This window comes from Gigantopelta aegis, chromosome 6 (assembly GCF_016097555.1).
Source record: "Gigantopelta aegis isolate Gae_Host chromosome 6, Gae_host_genome, whole genome shotgun sequence".
Lineage (NCBI taxonomy): Eukaryota > Metazoa > Mollusca > Gastropoda > Neomphalida > Peltospiridae > Gigantopelta > Gigantopelta aegis.
In genome coordinates, this window is record NC_054704.1 from 94514272 (window position 1) to 94536771 (window position 22500).

General features: G+C 38.7%; 1 protein-coding gene across 1 annotated transcript in view; it reads left to right on the plus strand.

Annotated features, from left to right (window-relative positions):
* Positions 1–16200, plus strand: part of LOC121375524 — a 17988-nt gene extending 1788 nt beyond the window's left edge. The window contains exons 2-4 of the mRNA XM_041503019.1: positions 13791–13966; positions 14955–15038; positions 15316–16200. Coding sequence (XP_041358953.1) covers positions 13791–13966; positions 14955–15038; positions 15316–15711 — 656 coding nt within the window. The 3' untranslated portion in view covers positions 15712–16200. The remainder of the gene's footprint in view (positions 1–13790; positions 13967–14954; positions 15039–15315) is intronic.
* Positions 16201–22500: the final 6300 nt, after the last annotated feature.

A 22500-nucleotide genomic window follows, 5' to 3' on the forward strand; every position in this document is an offset into this window, starting at 1 on the left:
TCCGACAGTGACAACCACAGCCCCAGACCCTCCCCGAGCTGGCAGCAGCCTTGCAGGCCGAGTGGGCCACCATCCCCCGGGACGTCATCCGTACTCTGGTTGCTTCAATGGGCAGGCGGTGCCAAAACCCCCCCCCCCCCCCCCCCTCCCCCCCCCCCCCCACACCCCCCCCCCACAGGCAGTTGTCAACACACGCGGAGTCCACACCCGGTATTGACTCCAGATGACCTTGACCTTGGTGGTGTGTCCTATTACTTACTCACAATGGACTAGAGTGAATTGTGAACAATCCTGCAACATTTGGTAATTATCGGACTCACCATTCAATAATTAAATCAATTCTCCAAATGTTACGACAATGTGGTTTTGCGTTTCTTCTTTTGAAGAGTATATATATACATATATATAACAAAAAAAGAAACTTCCGATTTGTACATATAGTATTTGTTGTGTTAAAGAATTCATTGTGTAATGAAATTATATAGGTAGTATTAGCTTTGAGCTGTATTATGGGGATTTATGAATTTTATCTATTATTTTTGCACTGTTAATCGTCGACAACGTGAAATTCAATTTGCACGTGCATGCATGGTTCGACATGCCCCGTGTAGTATTCGGTCAATTTGTTTTACTTGTCTTACTGACATTGTTGTCAAGTGAACGAAAACGCTTCAAAATTTGTAAAAAAGATTAACGTTTTTTACATTGTAGCATTTTTAGTATACCAAGAATACCCAATAATTTACGCGAACGGGCGATTGGCATGCTTGATGTTGGCATGTCGACAGAAGACGTTGCAAGGCATGTTGGGAGTTCAAGTTGAGCGATACGAAATCTTCGCGTAAGATTTCGAACGACAGGAAGCACCAACGGCTTGCCACGTCGTGGACGTCCGCGTGTTACAACACGTGGTCAAGACCGCTATATCATGAACACGCATTTGCGCAATCAATTCCAAACTGCCACTGCTACTGCTGCTAACACACCTGGGCTTCATAATAACCGAATCAGTGGGCAAACTGTTCGTAATCGTCTGCGGGAGAACGGTTTACATGCACGACGTCCTTACGTCGGATGCGTTTTAACGCAACGTCATCGTCTAACTCGTTGGATACGGCGACGCTGGAATACCTTTCTTTTTTCGGATGAATCCATATTTTCTTTACAACGTGGTGATGGCAGGGTGCGCGTCTACCGTAGGAGAAATGAACGCTATGCCGACTGTTGTGTTCTTGAACGAGATCGTTTCGGGGGGGTGGGGGTTGTGTCATGATCTGGGCAGCCATTGCCCATGGTTACCGTTCACCACTAGTCGTCATTGGTGGCAATTTAAATGCTCAACGTTACCACGATGACATTCTCGCTCATCACGTCATTCCTCTGTTCCATAACAACGCCAACATCTCGATTTTTTAGCATAATAATGCCACCTCTCATACAGCTAGAGATACTGTACATTTTCTTAGGACATATAACATTGATTTCATTGATGACTGGCCCGCTAAAAGTCCTGATCTTAACCCCATCGAGCATGTCTGTTATAGTCTGGACAGACGATTGAGGCGTCGTCCCAACCCACCCGCTAACGTCAACGAACTTCGTCAAGCGCTCATTCAGGAATGGAACAATATTCCACAGGCAGAAATCAACACTTTAGTCAATTCTATGCGCCTGCGATGCACTGCAGTGGTCAATTCAAGAGGTGGTCATACCCGTTATTAAGTGGGTGGTTGTTTTTTAACCCCTACCACACTTGGTCAAAATTTCTCCCAGTTTCTGTTAACCTATGGCCATGATTTTTGCACCAAACGATACATCATGGAACACTCTTTAAACGCATATATAACAATTATTCCCTCGGTTTGTTTTCATCAAGTTATGTTCAAGCAAAGTTAGCGGAAGTTTCTTATTTTGTTCAGCATATATATATATATATATATATATATATATATATATATATATATATATATATATATATATATATATATATATATGCATATGTATGTATGTATGTATTTTTATATTTTGAATATCTCTATTGTATGTATGTCGGGTTTTGACTAAACATATATACACACATATACATATATATTATTATTATTAGTAGTAGTAGTAGTAGTAGTAGTAGTAGTAGTAGTAGTAGTAGTAGTAGTAGTAGTAGTAGTAGTAGTAGTAGTAGTAGTAGTAGTAGTAGTAGTAGTAGTAGTATTAGTATTAGTATTATCAATATCCATACATCTATTTTATTCCCTGCCTACACTCCCCTATATATATGCCTGTTTATTGTCTGTATGTATGTGTATATGTATGTCTATATGTATGTGTATATCTTACATTTTCATTGCAATCAAAGTATGTGATATTTTTTAGATCACATACTTTAAGAATTTGATAACTTTGCAAATTAGATGTTCTTTATTTGCCTTAAGTTAAAACATGTAAATTAATTGAGGTTACGGCACTAGGTTTATTGAAATTTAAGCAAACATACTAAGGTGACATTCCATAATTGACGCATGCATTCATAGTCATCAAATAAAAACATTTCAATAGCAATTTTACATTGAAAGCTGTCAGGCGTTCAGAAAACAAAACACGTTATGCACTAGTTTATTTTGATGAAAGGGCATCAAAAATACGTCGCGGGAGAGCCAGAAGCACGTAAGTGCGTCAAAATTATTTTTTTAGAAAGCCGAGATAATGAAGGAAAACTGTTTTTCTTGATCAGTAATTAAGATGTCGAATTTGTTTTAATGAGAATTAAAGCTGAACATATTTGCGATTTCTTTGTATATTTGCGGTATTTAAAGCATATTAGGTGTTTTAGTTATTTGCTTAAATAGTTGTAGCTACGACAATTATTCATGATTAAATTAAATGCGTCATTTACGACCAACAGTAAATTTTAATATTTATTCTGAAAGAACCATCACTTCTAAAACATTTCAGTTTTGTTAATCACATATTTATTTTTAAAAAGGAGAAAGCAAACATTCAAAAAGGAATACAAGTAGAAGTACGTATTAATAAAATCCCCGCTTAAGCAAAATATTACGTGAAAAAAGTTATTTTACTTTTGTTAAGAATAATACGATCAATAAAATAACCAATTGAACAAAATAATAATGTGAAAAAAAAATACTTTTACTCGTGAAATCCTTGTTTTCTTTGACCCACCCCTGATTTTGTGTGACCTTATCTGATGCAGGGTTTCTGCCAGAGGGTAAAATGTGTATGGTGCCATACCCAAATATTTTTGCAAATTTATTTTTTAAGTTAACGTTTTGACAGAATTAATTACTCTTATCATTACTTTATGATTTTCTTAATCCTAACCCTAAACTTAACCCATTTTCTTTCCCACCCATACCCCTGTTGACTGTGGTTGCATTCAATTCCATAGATCCATACCAAAACAATTCTTTCTCGCAGAAACACTGTGGTGGTAGTGCTCCATATTCGTTGTTTGATGATGGTGCATCAGAATCAGACAACTAGTCCATACAGACCTCTTTTTCCAGGCAAATATTCGTTCCTAATGAGTCATCAGAAAAGCTGATGTCATGTTGTGTGCAGTGTTCTTTCCGTGTTCTTTGCGCCATGAGAATCCTTTTGCAGATAGTTCCTGGTCCGGCTGCCTCAGGGTGTACTTCACTAGTTTCAAGAATACCTGGTTTATCAACTAATGCTACAGACAAACCATAATAGTTAAGCAAACTGAAAGTGGTATCCTTTTGTGACGGTACATGCTCTTAATTTCTTTTTGCCTGTGGCGATATTAATTGTTTTAGAGGGCCGTGTGCAGTTCCAAATGCACTTAGCCCAGTTGGGCAACTTGTTACGTGATACCTTTGCGCGACGGTCGTCGAGCTTTTCTATTACACACCTAGCGCAGTTGTGGAGGCCATGTGGCCATTACGTAATAACTCCGCTAGTGCTGTTTATGACCAGGGGATTGCTCGCGGAATGGCGACAGCCAGTCTGGGCGATCTAAGAAAAATTGCCGGCGTGGTGGCTGTGGAGAATCCACATGATACGTGAGGTACCGCGTTATGCCCCCAGGCGATATTCGCTGTCTCTGAGAGTTTTGAATAAATAGCTAGGATTTTAGAGATATCAGGGAGAAACATATTGGAAGGCGTCCAGGGGGAACGTTATTCCGTCCGGACTGGTAATTATATATTTTCTGCTCTGTGTATAACCTTGATGTGATTGATGTGACTTTAAATATTTTAATACTGTATTATACCAATATTATTTAGACGGTGCTGCCGGTCATCTGACGCAGTAATCTGTAGGCTCACTGTCCTAAATAATTATAAAAAGCTTAACCAGTAATCCTTGAGGACCTAGGTAAACTGTAGGTTATTGTCTTTATTGTGATAGGTACCAGTATTAATTCTGTGTTACAAGGTTACTGAATGAGTAGTTAAGGGTTAATTAAAAATTAACCAGTTAGGAATAGAATTGTAATTCCTTTATTAATTAAGTTCTCCTGGAAGCGTTTCTCAATTATCACACGTTACTGAACGAGTAGTAAGGGTTAATTAAAAATTAACCAGTTAGGAATAGAGTTGTAATTCCTTTATTAATTAAGTTCTCCTGGAAGCGTTTCTCAATTATCACACGTTACTGAACGAGTAGTAAGGGTTAATTAAAAATTAACCAGTTAGGAATAGAGTTGTAATTCCTTTATTAATTAAGTTCTCCTGGAAGCGTTTCTCAATTATCACACGTGTGGGTGTTGTGTCACGGTGAAGTGATTAGAATATTGTGTAAACTAGACACCTAGAGATTAACTAATTAAGTGATCAGTTCTGGGTTGTTATTATTTGTTGTTGTTAATTAACTACTGCGGCAGTACATTTGTCAGCGTAGGTTAATACAGATTCCAAAGTGTATTGTGTTTTTGTTGTGTTTTCTAGTGAACTAAACGTGCTATATTATATATACCTTATATAAGATCGTATCTCTGATCATACTTAGACGAGCCACACTAGGGTATAACCGTCCGTTACAGAGAGATCTAATAGATATACAGTTAGGAGAGATATTTGGACAATCGTGTTTCATTCAGTTACAGGTATTATAGGATCCCCGTGACACCTTTAATGAAGAAACTATGTTTAGCAGCTTATTGGTTTGGGATACACCGGGTTCAAGTGAAGCTCATTCAAATGATATAGGGTTTACATTTCCAATGAGGGTGTGTACTAAATATCAAATCCAGAAGTAGTGAACTCTATATCATGTTCACCTGTTGAGTATGCAGGATTCTCGCCAGGTTAGATTGAGTGAACAGTCTCCCCTACAGCTTCTGCTGTGCGTTAGGTGTACTCTCTGGGTTCTGTTGTGTGTTCTATGTCACGTTCAGGTTCTGTTGTGTGTGCCACGTCATGTTCAGGTTTTGTTGTAAGTTCTCTGTTATGTTCAGGTTCTGTTGTCGGTGCTATGTCATGTTCAGGTTCTGTCGCAAGTGACTGGATAAAGGTCGTGATGTGTGCTGTCCTGTCTTTGGGGAAGTGCATATAAAAGATACCTTGCTGCGTTAGGAAAAATGTAGCGGGTTTCCTCTGTTCACTACGAGTCATAATTACCAAATGTTTGACATCCAATAGCCGATGATTAATTAATCAATGTGCTCTAGTGGTGTGGTTAAACAAAAGAAAACAAAAAATTGTCGCAAGTGCTATGCCACGTTCATTTTCTATGGTGATTATTTTCTTATGTTCAGCTTTTTGCTCTGTTATGTTCAGGTTTTCTTGTCATTGATGTGCCAAGTTCTGCTGGGTATGCTATATGTCATGTTCAGGTCCTGTTGTGTGTGCTATGTCATGTTCAGCTTCTGTTGTGCGTGCTATGTTGTGCTCATGTTTTGGTGTGTGTGTTTTGTCATGTTCACGTTCAACATTCTGTTGCAAATATTCGTTAACTGTAAAGTTAATAAAAATTCATAGATCTTGCTATCGTTTATGTTGAGGCCACATTCACTTTATTCGCCTTTTAATCTTACGTTTGATTTCACTGTCTTTTGTTACTGGACTTTGTCCTGGATACCTGACAATTGTGTTTGTATGTGCAATATTGTTAATCCATAATACCTACATGTAGGGCAATCCTGTAGATCTTCAAAGGCAGCTGAAAGTCGGAACTTGATTACCGTAACACATGATTAAATACATCGAAAATCAGTGTAATTATGCTTGCACTTTGGTCGTATATGCCACATACAACATTATTATGAATTAAAATTATATCTGTAGATACAAATTATATGTTGGAAACTTTGCTTCGATTAAAATCACTTCAAAATGGATATTTATTTTTCATTATTATAATTATGGTGCACATAAAATAGCAAACCATACAAACATTAATGTTACTGCAATTCCTATTTATATATACAGACACGATTCTTGTCTGTTGTCAAATGTTTCCTTGTATGCAGTATCAAATTTGTTTCCTTAAAGGGACATTCCTGAGTTTACTCCATTGTAAGATGTTTCCGACTAATAAAATATTTCTACGATTAAACTTACATATTAAATATATTTTCTTGTTTAGAATAACAGTGTCTGTGTATTCAATGTGTTTCTGGTCGTCTTAATACTTGTAAGTAGTAGAAACTGGATTTTGTTTTCAAATAATTTCGTACGTATGAAAAAATCATATTTTAGGAAATAAAATGAAATTTAATCTAGTACAAATATTAGAACGATCAGAAACACGTTTAATATACAGCCACTAATATTTTATGCAAAAAATATATATTTGATATGTAATTACAATCGTTAAAAAGTCTATGTTAGTCGATAACATCTTAAAAATTGCAGCAAACTCAGGAATGTCCGTTTAATAGACCGGGCTTTCACAACAACAAAAGTCATATTAGTTTTAGGATTCAAGCACATAAAATATTGATATAATGTATGGTCTATTGTACTTCGCATTTGTAATTTCTATCACAGACCGATGGTGTCGTCCCATTTGGTCGAATTCCCAATTGATCGAAATGCCAAGTGGTCGAAAAATAAGTACTCGTCTGTTATATAACCACTACCTGATTACCTGTGTCTGTAATGAACATGGCCTCTTCGTGTTAGTACAAGTTTTGATTATAGACGGACAATTGGGAATTCGACCAAATGGGAGTAAGCCCAGACGGATTACAAAGAATACATATGGGTCGTATTTGGCACATACGACCTATGTCAGACATAATTATATAACGAACTGTATTTAAAACGGGTGTGTCTACCACATACGACCAGTCGTGTTCATTCGATTCTTGCATTCGATTCTTGCATTCGATTCTTGCCTTGCAATCGCTACGGCTTACGATGAGACAAGACGTGTGCGCCTGCTCTCTCGAGTTACCCCCCCACCTGGGGGGATTGATAGCCAGCTATGGAGCGTTACTGGAATACCGCGTCACGTACACCGGGCCACGGGCAACCGTGACCCTGGTGTACGGTGACCCGGTCAAGAAGCCACCGAGGAAGAGAGGAAGGAGGAAGACGGACGCGCCAGGGATGGCCCGGGGGGGTGCAAAACCGGCAGCTCAACTGCCGGCGGAGGCCCCTTACGTTGGACATCCCCGGCACCGATCTACACCGGGGAGACCAGAGGATCCAGCCCAGCCGGAACCAACTGTCGAACCACCAGGGGCAGACCTTAACCAGGCGGTTATGGAGTCGCCCCCACAAACTCCAGTGAACTCAGCTTCCGGGACTCCTGCGATGCCACCCCCACCTAGGAAGAGTGCCGCAGTCGAGTCCCAGGCCCGAGCGATAGCCGTTGCCAAGCGGAAAGCGATTGCGTCACCAGGAGACCAACCAGTCAAGCCAGGACCCCCGACGCAACCGCCGAAGCCTGTTGTTGTTGAAACTGAGGAGCAGTGGTCACTCAAGGCCGGCAAATTACCAACGCGCTACTCCCAGTTAGTCAAAATCAACATCGAGGACGTGCGGAGCTTATTCACACAACCGAAGCTCAGCGCCTTCATGCCGTTACCAGCAAGTCCGACAGAGGGAGAATTTTGTGTATGCGCCGTCACAATGCGGGATGGCCAGGGAATCTGTCTTACCGTACGCCGGAGTGGGAGCTATAATCAAGCACTGCTACTCCCAGAAATGGACAACCCGACCATCCATCGAATCATCAAAATCATCGCCGGGAAAGAATATCGAGCATTAGCCAAGTCGATAGCAGGATCCACTTACCGGCCGGGCATCCCGCATTTTGACGCCTCCAACTTCATCGGCTCACCGTGACGTCCTCCCCTTTGCCAACATCCTTCACCTCCGTGAGTACCAACCTCTTTTTTTGGGCTAGTTAGACTTTAAACGTTTTGGAAGCAGTTCAAAATTCTTATGTTTATTTTTTTATAAGTAGTCTAACGCATTTTACTTTGGCACCCGTTCAATTGCTCAAAAATCACCTTAAAACCTTTTGGCTGAGCAGTCTTACCTACTTTGGGTTAAATTTTACAGTCCAGACATGTTTTGGTATGCAGTTACTCTTCATAGACTTAGGTAAAAAACAGGCTTCACCGAGGAATCGAAATTCAGCCAATCAGAGCACGGCTCCCACTCGGTTTACTTCAAGCTTTATGAAGTGTCTGCTATTTGGTCCGCGCTCGCGCTGACCGTACTAAATGGCTTTCTTCCAAATTCCGCCCACTTCAAACTTACCCCCCCCCCCCCCCCCCCCCCCCCTCCTGCTCCGGAGTTAGTCACTGGCGAAGTCAGAGGCTAAATCCGTAGTGGGCGTGCCTGAACCTCTGTGGATAGGGGCACGAGAAAATAGTTCCCACTCCCCCAGTCGTGTTCACATGATGGACAGCAAGCAAATAGGAGGATTTCAAGTCGTGTGTCTCAGTTACGTCTATTTTCGTGCAAATTGGTATCTGTATCTTACGACCATTTAAATCCTTCTGTATAAGCGATGCTATTAGGAACACAGCTACGAATTTAACTGACAATATGTAATCGGGGATGGCGATTCCGAATATGCAAAAAAGACGTTTTAGGTCGTATCTGCCACTTACGACCTTTTAGCTCTCACGCGACGAAGACACCGCGCCACATATTCTTACATCATTTGAATATCTGGTAATGGCGGACTGGAATTACAGTTGTATGTACAGTTTATAAAACCACGTATTATGCTTGAGATTATATAATAAAGAGATTACTACCCTCGTGTGTTTCGGTATCGTCAATATCATATATTAGGAATAAAAATAATGTATTATGCTCACTAGAGGCTCGCATAATACAAATGTTATTCCTAATATATGATATTGACGATACCGAAAAACACTCTGGTAATAGGCAATAACCTATATATATTTTTCATTCTATTATTTTCCTTTTAGGACTGCTTAAAACTGATGTGAGCCTAGTTAGGCCCTTCTTCTTCGATGTTTATCATGTAACGATTACAGTTTTAAACTGATGTGAGCCTAGTTAGGCCCTTCTTCGATGTTTATCATGTAACGATTACAGTTTTAAACTGATGTGAGCCTAGTTAGGCCCTTCTTCGATGTTTATCATGTAACGATTACAGTTTTAAACTGATGTGAGCCTAGTTAGGCCCTTCTTCGATGTTTATCATGTAACGATTACGGTTTTAAACTGATGTGAGCCTAGTTAGGCCCTTCTTCGATGTTTATCATGTAACGATTACGGTTTTAAACTGATGTGAGCCTAGTTAGGCCCTTCTTCGATGTTTATCATGTAACGATTACAGTTTTAAACTGATGTGAGCCTAGTTAGGCCCTTCTTCGGTGTTTATCATGTAACGATTACAGTTTTAAACTGATGTGAGCCTAGTTAGGCCCTTCTTCGATGTTTATCATGTAACGATTACAGTTTTAAACTGATGTGAGCCTAGTTAGGCCCTTCTTCTTCGATGTTTATCATGTAACGATTACAGTTTTAAACTGATGTGAGCCTAGTTAGGCCCTTCTTCTTCGATGTTTATCATGTAACGATTACAGTTTTAAACTGATGTGAGCCTAGTTAGGCCCTTCTTCTTCGATGTTTATCATGTAACGATTACAGTTTTAAACTGATGTGAGCCTAGTTAGGCCCTTCTTCTTCGATGTTTATCATGTAACGATTACAGTTTTAAACTGATGTGAGCCTAGTTAGGCCCTTCTTCTTCTTCGATGTTTATCATGTAACGATTACAGTTTTAAACTGATGTGAGCCTAGTTAGGCCCTTCTTCGATGTTTATCATGTAACGATTACAGTTTTAAACTGATGTGAGCCTAGTTAGGCCCTTCTTCTTCGATGTTTATCATGTAACGATTACAGTTTTAAACTGATGTGAGCCTAGTTAGGCCCTTCTTCTTCGATGTTTATCATGTAACGATTACAGTTTTAAACTGATGTGAGCCTAGTTAGGCGCTTCTTCGATGTTTATCATGTAACGATTACACTTTTAAACTGATGTGAGCCTAGTTAGGCCCTTCTTCTTCGATGTTTATCATGTAACGATTACAGTTTTAAACTGATGTGAGCCTAGTTAGGCCCTTCTTCTTCGATGTTTATCATGTAACGATTACACTTTTAAACGCAATTGTATTTATCTAGCAACGTCAAATAACATCAAACTCGAATTATGAGTTCTAAATTTTAAATACAAATGTACTTTTATTTCTTTTACTGTCCAGTCTTCTAGCTAGGATTTTGACGGGAAAGATACTAATTTAATTGCATGGTATTTTTAACGTGAATGTCATTTTTAAAGGCAAGTAAAAATCATACGTATATACATATACATTATATTATACATACATATACATACACACATATATATATATATATACATATACATTATATTATACATACATATACATACACACATATATATATACATATACATTATATTATACATACACATATATACACATATATATATATATATACATATACATTATATTATACATACATATATATACACATATATATATACATATACATTATATTATACATACATATACATATACACATATATATATATATATACATATTCATATATACACATATATACACATACACATGCACATGCACATGCACATACATAAACACATACATAAACACAAATATACAGAGCAAATTTACAATGGAAGTAACGCGCCGCGTAATTATGACACTGGTAATGCCTACACAGATAGATCACGTGATCGGTTTCATATTTAGGCAGTGGCCGTTTGAAATAATGCGAGCTTTGTGTCGGAGCGGCAATCTGACATTTTTTTCTTTTCACAAAACAAACATTTATTGCCAAAACAAACATTTATTGTGTGTGTGTGTGTGTGTGTGCGTGTGTGTGTGTGTGTATATATATATATAGAGAGAGAGAGAGAGAGAGAGAGAGAGAGAGAGAGAGAGAGAGAGAGAGAGAGAGAGAGAGAGGGGGGCTATTTCATGGTGTTTTTCGAATACGATTTTTATGTCAACTCGTGATGTGTGAAAACCATATTTTCACTCATTGCTTCGCAATTCGTGAAAATATGGTTTTCACACATCACGAGTTGACATAAAAATCGTATTCGGAAAAACACCATGAAATGGTCTATTTATTATATACATATTTCCTAATTTTTCACAATATCTATCGCTCTTTGGTAATATATTTCACTTATCCTATCGAAAACACGTAACGTCATGATATATTTCTTCCTATGGAACTTTGCCAGAAAATTTACTTTACCATAGACTTTTAAAAAGAAATTTGATTAAAATTTATCTTTATTAACATTTATTTAACAATACTGCGGTGCAAACATACCTGACAAAGCGATCCTCTAAAAACTCCCACAAAAACAAAACGAGTCGAACGCCGTTAAATTCTTACACTTAAACTCGATGACACTACATTGTGTCATCATTATTTAGCTTCGTATTCAATTTGTTTTATATATTTTATCGTAATTGCACTTCGTATCCCGTTTTTATAGGTACAGTTGTTTAAATTACATTTTTTATTTTTCAAATACGATCAGATGCATTGGTAATCAGCAAATTTAAATACGAAGAACCGAGACAAAGGGAGATAATTTAATCGTGCACTTTTACAAAAAAGTAAATACGACTTCTATATTTTCACTGTAGCTAAAATACAGTGAAAATACGACTTTTCACTGGATATGACTTTTATGGTTTCCGTAGATCTATATATTTCATTACTATGTATATAATATAATATTATATATATATATATATATATATATATATATATATATATATATATATATATATATATATATATATATATATATATATATTTAATTATAGCAAAACCTGTCTAAACCGGAATCTTGTCAAAACCGACCAAGTTCCATGGCCCCAAATGTTCGGAATGGGATGATCAGTTTCTAAACTCACATTCTAAATTTTGGACTATTGATGAGAAAGTACTTTCATAACCATATGATATAAACACAATAATAAAAATGCGTGCAGTATTCGTACCATTTGACACCATCAACAAATGAAAATAAATAAATAAAATATTTTTTATCTATAAATAAATAGAAAATGAAAGAAAGAAAATATCTATTATTGTAGGTTAAGGTCAAGAACGATTTCATTAACAAGCTTTTGTGCAGTCATGTTTTTATTAAATTACACGGTTATACCTGCAGCCATCACGGAAACAGTGTCGTTAATTTGCTTTGTTCCATATTAAAGGCCTTTATAATGACCCGTTGTATCAGTAAAACTATATGTCTCATAAACACCGTTATCTCTAAAATTAAGTTGAAATTAGTTCATCAACATACACCTTGGCATGATGATATGTTGAGGTTTATCTTAATAGACTACTATCAACTGGGTGTTTGCTGAACTGGTAAAGTGAATCGTGGTTGTGTGTGTGACGGTGTGGGGGTGACAGCCTAATCAAACATTTTAAGATCCAACGATGTATTAAACGTTTCTTAGTTAACAATTCAGACCAATGGCAGCATTGATATGAAAGCAAGTTATGATTTTATTTTATTTTATTTACTTTTTTCTACGCCAGTGAATTAGGACAGGCTTTTTTTGTTTGTTTAACGACAGCACTAGAGCATATTGATTAGGACAGACTGACACTAATCAGTGGATGGACAAACGGGAAACAGCTGCTCAAAACGGGGAAGGTGCTTGGAGCCCTTTTCTTTATTGCTACCTAAAATAATTCACTTAACGGCCTCGGTGGTATAGTGGTTATGCCATCAGATTTGGTTTGACACCCAACAGCCGATGTATTTTTCGTGCTGGAGTGTCGTTAAACACTCATTCATTCATTCATTCATTCATTCATTCCATCAGATTTGGGTCTGGTAGATACTGGGTTCGTATCCCACTTGTAGCAATGGGGGAGTTTTCATGCCAGTATCGGCTCCAACCCTGAGTGAGTGCACCGCTAGACTCAATGGATAGGTGTAAGACCACATACACGGAGTTTCACCCACTCACGCGTGCGATTATGGGAGTGTCTCCTGAGTGTATGACCCCACATGGGGGGGGGGGGGGGGATTACCCGGCATACACTACAGGTTCCGTGTATCTCGTGATCGGGTGATGTCGAAATAGGTCAACTGACAGCAAGCGTGGAGCACGGCCCTGTCAAGTAGTCCCACACTGAAATGGAAATACCTCGGATTCGCCATTCATCTCGTCATCATCCATGCGTGTAATGTCCATAAACAAAAACATGTCTTTATCTCTGTGTTAAATGTTTGTGGCGTTTAAAAACTAATAATAATGGACTGACTTTGTTTCTGTTTTAGAGGAATTGAGTCGGCAGAGAACAGCGGGACTGACAAAGCTACAGAAGATTGGATATGTGCAGCTGTTTATTGGAGTTGTTGCATGCGCTATTGGAATCACATCCCTTGTTTACGGTGTACAAGACATCCCACACTGGCCATATCTAGCCGGATTTGGGTTATGGATTGGCATTCTGGTAAAAACAAACGAAAAAAATTCGAAATGTTGACGAATAGTAATAAATAAAGTCAAATTTGTAAAAATATAATAAGCACCACATGTCGAAAAACTAAATGTTATTCAAACATTTCAAGTACTCTATATATAGAATCCCTGGTTACTGTCTTAATATATCGGTGTTATCCTGCGAAGGGTAGGTGCGAATGCTGCGAGGCTCTGCAATCCCGTTAAAACGAATAATTCATTAAACTAACCATTTAACTTCACAACATGTTCAATGCCTTGTCGCCAACAATATATATATATATATATATATATATATATATATATATATATATATATATACACACACACACATACACACACACACATTTACATCAAAACAAAATAGTCTTAAATAACAAGATATTTTATTTAAAATAAAATTTATCTTCAAAACCTTTGTTTTTAATCAAAACATCAACTGGAAATAAAAGAATAAGCAACTTTGAATAATACAATATTTGTTGCTGATATAAGTCAGTGACCGAAACTATAGACATTTATCTAGTCGTTTATCTTGACAATATATATAGTCATGGCATGCTACATTTAGTTGAACTAAATCCAGTTTGACGTGAATGCTGCTGCGAAGGTATTAAGATTTCCCAGATCTGTGACCTGGGTGTAAACAAACCCTCCCCGCCTCCTCCTCCCCCGTCGTGGTCTGATCTATGCCAATCGCAAGGTCAATCTGAGCTTAACATTTTCCTCATAACAATATTTGGTATTTTCAGCTAAACCTTAGTTTCCTGTTGAAAATTATTAATTAATTTCTTCGCATCTGATCGCGAAAACTCGATTTCTGAGCACAGAACCACCTAAAGATTCTTCTGGGCAGACATCAAGATGATTCAGTGGCAGCAATCCTTTGACCTTCAATATATTGAAGCTGTTTATAGATTTGTTATCGTACTACCAGGCACAAAACATCCTACATTAGCTAATTTTTGTCTTCTTTTCAGGAGCTGATCATCGGAAGTTGCGCAATTTTAGCAGGCGCTGAAGGGATCGGAAAAGAGGAAGTCAGCACAAAGCTTAAAGCTTTTGTAAGTATTTGCAACAGAGTCAAGGCTACCTCCCTTCCCGTCCACACACACGCACACTGGGTTATAGTCTAGGTACTACCATCATCTCAGTATGCAAAATGTACATTGAAAGTTAATTATTCAAAATGTGCATTTTAATCATGTCCATATAATTTTCAAATCCACTGATGGAATAGACATTTTATATATCTAACTGGAGCTTAAATAGGTTATCATGATAAAATTCAGCTATTTTATTGAATTAATTTATTAATTTATTCTGTATATTTATTTTTAGGTAATGGTAAACTATATCTTCAGCATCATCAGTTTTTCTCCTTGTATCCTTTCGATGGTATGGAGTGGCATAGGTATCAGCTGGTGTCAGAACGAAGGCGATATCAAGAACCATTTCAAATGCCTTTCTAACGCGGACGGCAAGATGGGCACTGGTGTGGCCACGATTGTGATAGCGCTCATTGCAGGGGTGTTCAGCATTTTTACCGCAATCGTGTTCTGTTGCTACGGGAAGACGTTTGGCTTTCAATCAAAGCGAGAATGTCGCCTGCAACGACAGGTACAATTTTTGACCACGCAGTTGCAGTCGACACAACAAAGTTGCCCGCCCGTCGGTGCGCCAGTTGGTCAACCAGGTCGGGACACGAAATACTACCAGTGGGAACAGAAGAATTGAGTTTAGTCTAATGCCGGGCAGTATTTAAGGAGGTGCCTAGCAGGAGCAGCCCCATGAACAGTTACCTCATACCCTAAAAAAGTGTCCTTATATATTTAAAAGGGTGTTTTTACTTTCTCTCTTGCTGTACAAGATCCTATGTTATTGTGCCAATGAAGCCCCTCCCTAATTAATTTAGGCTGGGTACGGCATTGAATTTTTTCTTTCGCGTTATTTGACATTTACTTGTCACAGTTTATAAGAAACAATATGCCTTCTTTTCCAACATTCTGTTGGTATATATTATATATATATATATATAGAGAGAGAGAGAGAGAGAGAGAGAGAGAGAGAGAGAGAGAGAGAGAGAGAGAGAGAGAGAGAGAGAGAGAGAGAGAGAGAGAGAGAGAGAGAGAGAGTTTATAAGTTTTATATTTAATTACCAGCATTAATGATTGTATTCCGACTGATTCATTAACAAATTGCATATTAAAGTTTATTGTTAGTCTTGTATGTTGTAGTTTATAACCAACACCATGTTCGTTTGGTATACCTATGATTTTACCAGTTAGCTAAAGCTGTAGAGCACTTGCTTAAGGGTGTATACCACAAAACCAACTCCCATAGACGACAATATTAACATGTGGCTAAAACGCATACATGCAGTGGGTCAATCGAAATACACACCACGGATATAACTACTACCACCCTTCACCTCTAAAGTAAATCAGAAAACAATGGGGATGGAGCTGCTCATTTCGGAGATACGTGATAAAGTCTATGACTACCCTAGTTCCGCACATAATTTGAATACTTTGTTTTACAGGTACATGGTTCAAGCACTACTACTTGACAGTGGAACTAGATGGAATAAAATTGCATACATTGTTTTGCCAAGATGAAACTTTTTTTTACAACAAACACACAATTAACACTGACTTGTGGTATTAACTGTTCTACCAAAAGTCGGGTGCACCTCGAATTTTGACCCAAATAGATGTTATTTGGTTAGCACTACTTTAAGAGACGGCCGTAGGATCGATCGCTCTCGATGGAATTTATTTAAAATTCCCTGCCCCAACCAGGTTTTTACTACTGGGCCCAATTTATGAAAACATCATAAGCCTAATTGTGCACGTATTACTATTAACAGTACACCAACTATAGTGTAAGTACACATATTTAATTGTCTTTTGTACTTAAAATGCGCCTCCATCTTCCGTAATGATGTAATTTTCTGCGATAAATAAACGCCAAACATCTGTAAACGTATTAACTGCTAGTCACAGATGTATAGTTATGATATTTGGCTCCTGGTACATTCAAGCTTGTGGTATGCGCTGTCTTGTCTTTGGTGAAAGTACACCCATAAACTCTCTCTCTCTTTCTCTCTTTCTCTCCCCCCCCCCACTCACACACACTCTCTCTCTCTCTCTCTCTCTCTCTCTCTCTCTCTCTCTCTCTCTCTCTCTCTCTCTCTCTCTCTCTCTCTCTCTCATGTACATCGAATAACATTCCAAGCAAGAAATTGTAAACCTTCAGCAGAAATATTGTACAGAGTATTTAATGATTGAAGCCCTTTTAAGTGACAAAAAGAAGGCTACTATCATTTCGCAACATCATTGGGCATTTGCTTCATTGGAATGCAGTATTTTACAAACTTCAGACCCAAGCGGAAGTTGGCGGATAAGTGGAGGATCAGGCGTCAAATTGGGTAGGGATCACAACGAGGCTGCGAAGTGGTGGGGCTCTTGTAATTTTGGATGTTTTTAAATATTATTAAAACAGGCTGTGGCCGATGCAGGATTTATCTAGGAAGGGGGTGTAACGCTTAGAAAGGGCGCCTACCATTTTCAAAACTACACCAACGTATTATCTATATTGCATGTTCTCCACTAAGATTTTACTAAATGCATTATAATTATCTGCTAAACGCTGGATTTTTCGGGGTACTTCGAATTTCGGAAGGTGCGCACCTTTGATCCACGCTTGCAGTGCCCCGGGACAGTTCTTGTGGATAAATTGATGCCATGCACTGAAATGAACTGATCTGAATTAACCTCGTGAACATTTCTTGTACAGTCCTAGTAATCTGCATTGCGAAGCCAGAGGGGAGAATAGGGGCCATGGCCCTCCCCAGTAACATCTTTCTTCTCTCCTTGTACACTGGCCTGTCTTAGTCCTAACATGATTTACAACGTGGAAGTGTGTTTGTGTGCTCCACCCCCAGTGCCTTCATACCCCACCTCCGACTTTAAAATTTAAAAAACAATTAAACACTTACCTTTATTCATGTATCCACTCAACACTTGCAGAAGATCTTATAGCACAGAAGTTATATTATAACAGTCGTTATTAGGTAGTAACAGATCCATGCACATTTTACATCTATACATGTTTAAAATTAATATGCTTATGAATGTCAAATAGCGATTCTGTTCGCACATTTCTGAAGTTAAACTATTCAAATGAATGTATGTAGCATCGCTTTGACATCAATAATCATATTCATTAAAAACGTCAAAGCATTGTTGACGTCACGTCAAGGGATTGGTAACGATTTTGGCAATGTTCGTAACTTAACGGAAAATGTCCAAGAATAACTCAACGAGTTGTTGATCTGGAAGATGTACGTTGACTAATACAATGCTCAAAGATGGTAGCAAACAAAATGGAAGTAAAAGGATCAGAATCCTGATACAATGATACTGGGCGGATGCAGGATGTTTCCAAGGCGGGGGAGATGTGCAATTAAAAAATAAAACAGGTAGGCCTACTAATGTACATAATGTATTTTAATGCAATATATGTAGCTATTGTGCCTACATGAATAATATATATATACACTGTATATATATTTAGGGGTCATAGCAGCCTTGTGACCATTAACAGTTTCCAAACGGGAGAAGACATGACGCCTGTGACACTACCCCCTTCCCGTCTTGAGTCCGGGCAAGTAAGTAATAAGTAATATTTATTAAACAATTCAAACAAGTCCTGAGTTCTACCAGCTTTTCCGTCTAGGACAGGAAAGGGTAGGGGGAGGGAGATGGCAGGATACCCAACACTGGCAGGTGCAAGGTAGCACAGGCAGTCCGACCGGAGTCGGAAATGTGCGAGGCCAGGGTTTTTGGTGGTTCCGAATTTGTAAATGTATCCCTAAGGAATTATAGCCAAAATTAATAAAATTGTGCATGAACTTTTTTTTTAGAGAGTTCGCGGTTAATTTGAAACGGTTCGGCCTCAAAGAAATAATCTGAACCATATACCTGGCTTTTCTTTTTGTACATATACACTCATCCTCAACCTAACGTGTGTGTGTGGGGGGGGGGGGGGGGGGGGGGGGTTGTGGTTTGGGGGGTTGGGGGGTTAAATGGTTTAAACAATTTTTTTAACAAGACCTTCACATTAGCTGTCAAATGCATACGATGTGATTCCTTTTTTGAAAGTGCGGTACAAATGTTGATTTAAATAGCATGCCCATTTAATTGTTATCATTCTATAATAAGTATCTATATATTAGACACTTTGTATCCTTGAATGTCTGTCATTTAGTCCCTCGTTCCGTCTGGTAGATCAGTGTTAAAATCAAGATTCTAAACAACTGAAGGGAAATAACTCTTTCACTAAACGTTCTCGGGATTACCGTTGAAGTAAATTAATTCAAGGGTCTGTACAAGCATACTTGTGCCATAATATGTTGATAAAATTGCTACATGCAGTGTTTCAGTAGTTTCAACGATTCAAACATAATATGTTAAAGTTACCACATAAACTTAGTGGAATACAAGGTTATTACACACGTTCGATGTTTTGATTGACAGGCGATAGTCCCGAACGCCAGTGTGGGGGTCTATCTGACGTCAATCAAAACATCGAAAGCGTTTAATAACCTTTCATACTAAACACATTATTTTCCCAAAACCGTTTTAAGGGATTATCCTGAGTTTTCAGTCGTAGCAGACTCCTGTATGCCCCCTCCCCCTTCTCCCCTAACACCACGACAAAATAAACACATCCTTGTGATGTTGTTTGTCGTGTTTGTTGTGGAATTTTATTTATTTTTGTTTTGGGGGGGAGTGCTTTTGGTTGGGATATTTGTGTTGTTTTTTTTGCGTGGTGTGGGGGGGGGAGGCTCTTGTTTTCTTTAAACACTATTAATTTTTACCGTAACATGGTTTAACCATAAAGCATTATATGGATAAATAGATTTGGAATGACCTTTGGACGAATTATTTTAAATTTCATTTAGCGGTTGGAAGAAATAATAAATTAGTACCTACGAAATTATTTTAGACAAAAATCGATATTGTCTGGATAGTGCATATAAAAGATCTCTTGCTACCAATGGAAACATATAGCGGGTTTCTTCTCTGAGACTATATGTCAGAATTACTAAATGTTTGACATCCAGAAACTGATGATTAATAAATTAATGTTCTCTAGTGGCGTCGTTAAACAAAACAAACTTTAACTTTGTTAAAGGCTTGATGACACGACTTTGACATACTCAAGGCAAAGTCACAAGGGTTTGTCACAAAGCATTATCTAAAATCGAATTGTGGGTTTTGTTTTCCCTGAATTACAAATACGTAGCTATAAATCAATTATATCACGAAATATTGACTACAAGTGGAATAAGGCGATTATGTAGCTGGCTGGACCCAGTGGGGTTGTTTGTGCATTTATTTGGTTGTTTTGTCGGCTGTTTTGTGCGTGTGTGTGTGTGTGTTAATATTTTGTTGTTGTTGCTTATTTATTTATTTTTTCTTTCGTTTTTGAGGGGGGTTAATGGGTGTTTTCTTTGTTTGTTTGTTTGTTGTTTTGGCTTGCTTTGCTTTTTTAAAATTTCAATACAGTTAGGTCAGGTCATAGGTTTTAACGTGCACATTCAGAACAAGCTGTTGTAGCACACGCCTGTCCTGGGCGCAGATGTCGACTTTCACCGGCTCATCCGTCCAGGACAGGAAAAGGTTTCGGGGATGGCAGAGAGGGTCGCCCGCGCTGGCATGTGCATGGGAACACAAACTGCCCGACTAGGGTCGGAAGCAGGAGAGGGTTTCTATACGGTATTCTGTTGGACCATATACAGCAGACCAACAAATGATAGATCCGGCGATGAGACACGTACGTGCGGGATGTGCATGGGAACATAAGCAGCCCGACCAGGGTCGGAAGCGGGAGAGGGTTTCTATACGTTATTCTGTTGGACCATATACAGCAGACCAACAAATGACAGATCCGGCGATGAGACACGTACGTGCGGGATGTGCATGGGAACATAAGCAGCCCGACCAGGGTCGGAAGCGGGAGAGGGTTTCTATACGTTATTCTGTTGGACCATATACAGCAGACCAACAAATGACAGATCCGGCGATGAGACACGTACGTGCGGGATGTCACTGTGATGTCGGTCTATTAGCATTCATCGATTCGCAGATGCATTTTATTACCAGATAACAATAACGTACATTTATCACCAAGGAACTAATCACCGTCCCATAGTGTTCTACACGCATTATTGTCATGGCTGTTCTCTAAATTTGCTTGCCATACGGATGGTATTATCGATGGTATTATCGATGGTATTATCGAATCGTAAAACTGTTTTGTCGGAATATATGTATGGAACATTAATTTGTGTATATATTGTCACATATTCTTACGCCATTTGAATACGGAGTACTGGCGGACTGGAATTAGAATTGTGTAAACAGTTTACAAAAACGCATTGTTTAAGCTTGGGATTATATATACTGAACAAAATAAAAACTTCCGCTAACTTTGCTTGAACATAACTTGATGAAAACAAACCGGGGGAATAACTGTTATATATGCGTTTAAAGAGTATTCCATGATGCATCGTTTGGTGCAAAAATCATGGCCATAGGTTAACAGAAACTGGGAGAAATTTTGACCACGTGTGGTAGGGGTTAAAAAAAAAACACCCACTTAATAACGGGTATGACTACCTCGCAGGCAAATAGAATTGACTAAAGTGTTGATTTCTGCCTGTGGAATATTGTTCCATTCCTGAATGAGCGCTTGTTCGTTGACGTTAGCGGGTGGGTTGGGACGACGTCTCAATCGTCTGTCCAGACTATCCCAGACATGCTCGATGGGGTTGAGATCAGGACTTTTAGCGGGCCAGTCATCAATGAAATCAATGTTATTTGTCCTAAGAAAATTTACAGTGTCTCTAGCTGTATGAGAGGTGGCATTATCATGCTGAAAAATCGAGATGTTGGCGTTGTTATGGAACAGAAGAATGACGTGATGAGCGAGAATGCCATCGCGGTAACGTTGAGCATTTAAATTGCCATCAATGACGACTAGTGGTGAACGATAACCATGGGCAATGGCTGCCCAGACCATGACACAACCCCCACCCCCGAAACGATCTCGTTCAAGAACACAACAGTCAGCATAGCATTCATTTCTCCTACGGTAGACGCGCACCCTGCCATCACCACGTTGTAAAGAAAATCTGGATTCATCCGACAAAAAGAACGGTATTCCAGCGTCGCCGTATCCAAAGAGTGTGTACACGTGCCCAATTAAGACGATTTAGACGATGATGTTGCGTTAAAACGCATCCGACCTCCCGCAGACGATTACGAACAGTTTGCACACTGATTCGGTTATTATGAAGCCCAGGTGTGTTAGCAGCAGTAGCAGTGGCAGTTTGGAATCGATTGCGCAAATGCGTGTTCATGATATAGCGGTCTTGACCACGCGTTGTAACACGCGGACGTCCACGACGTGGCAAGTCGTTGGTGCTTCCTGTCGTTAGAAATCTTACGCGAAGAT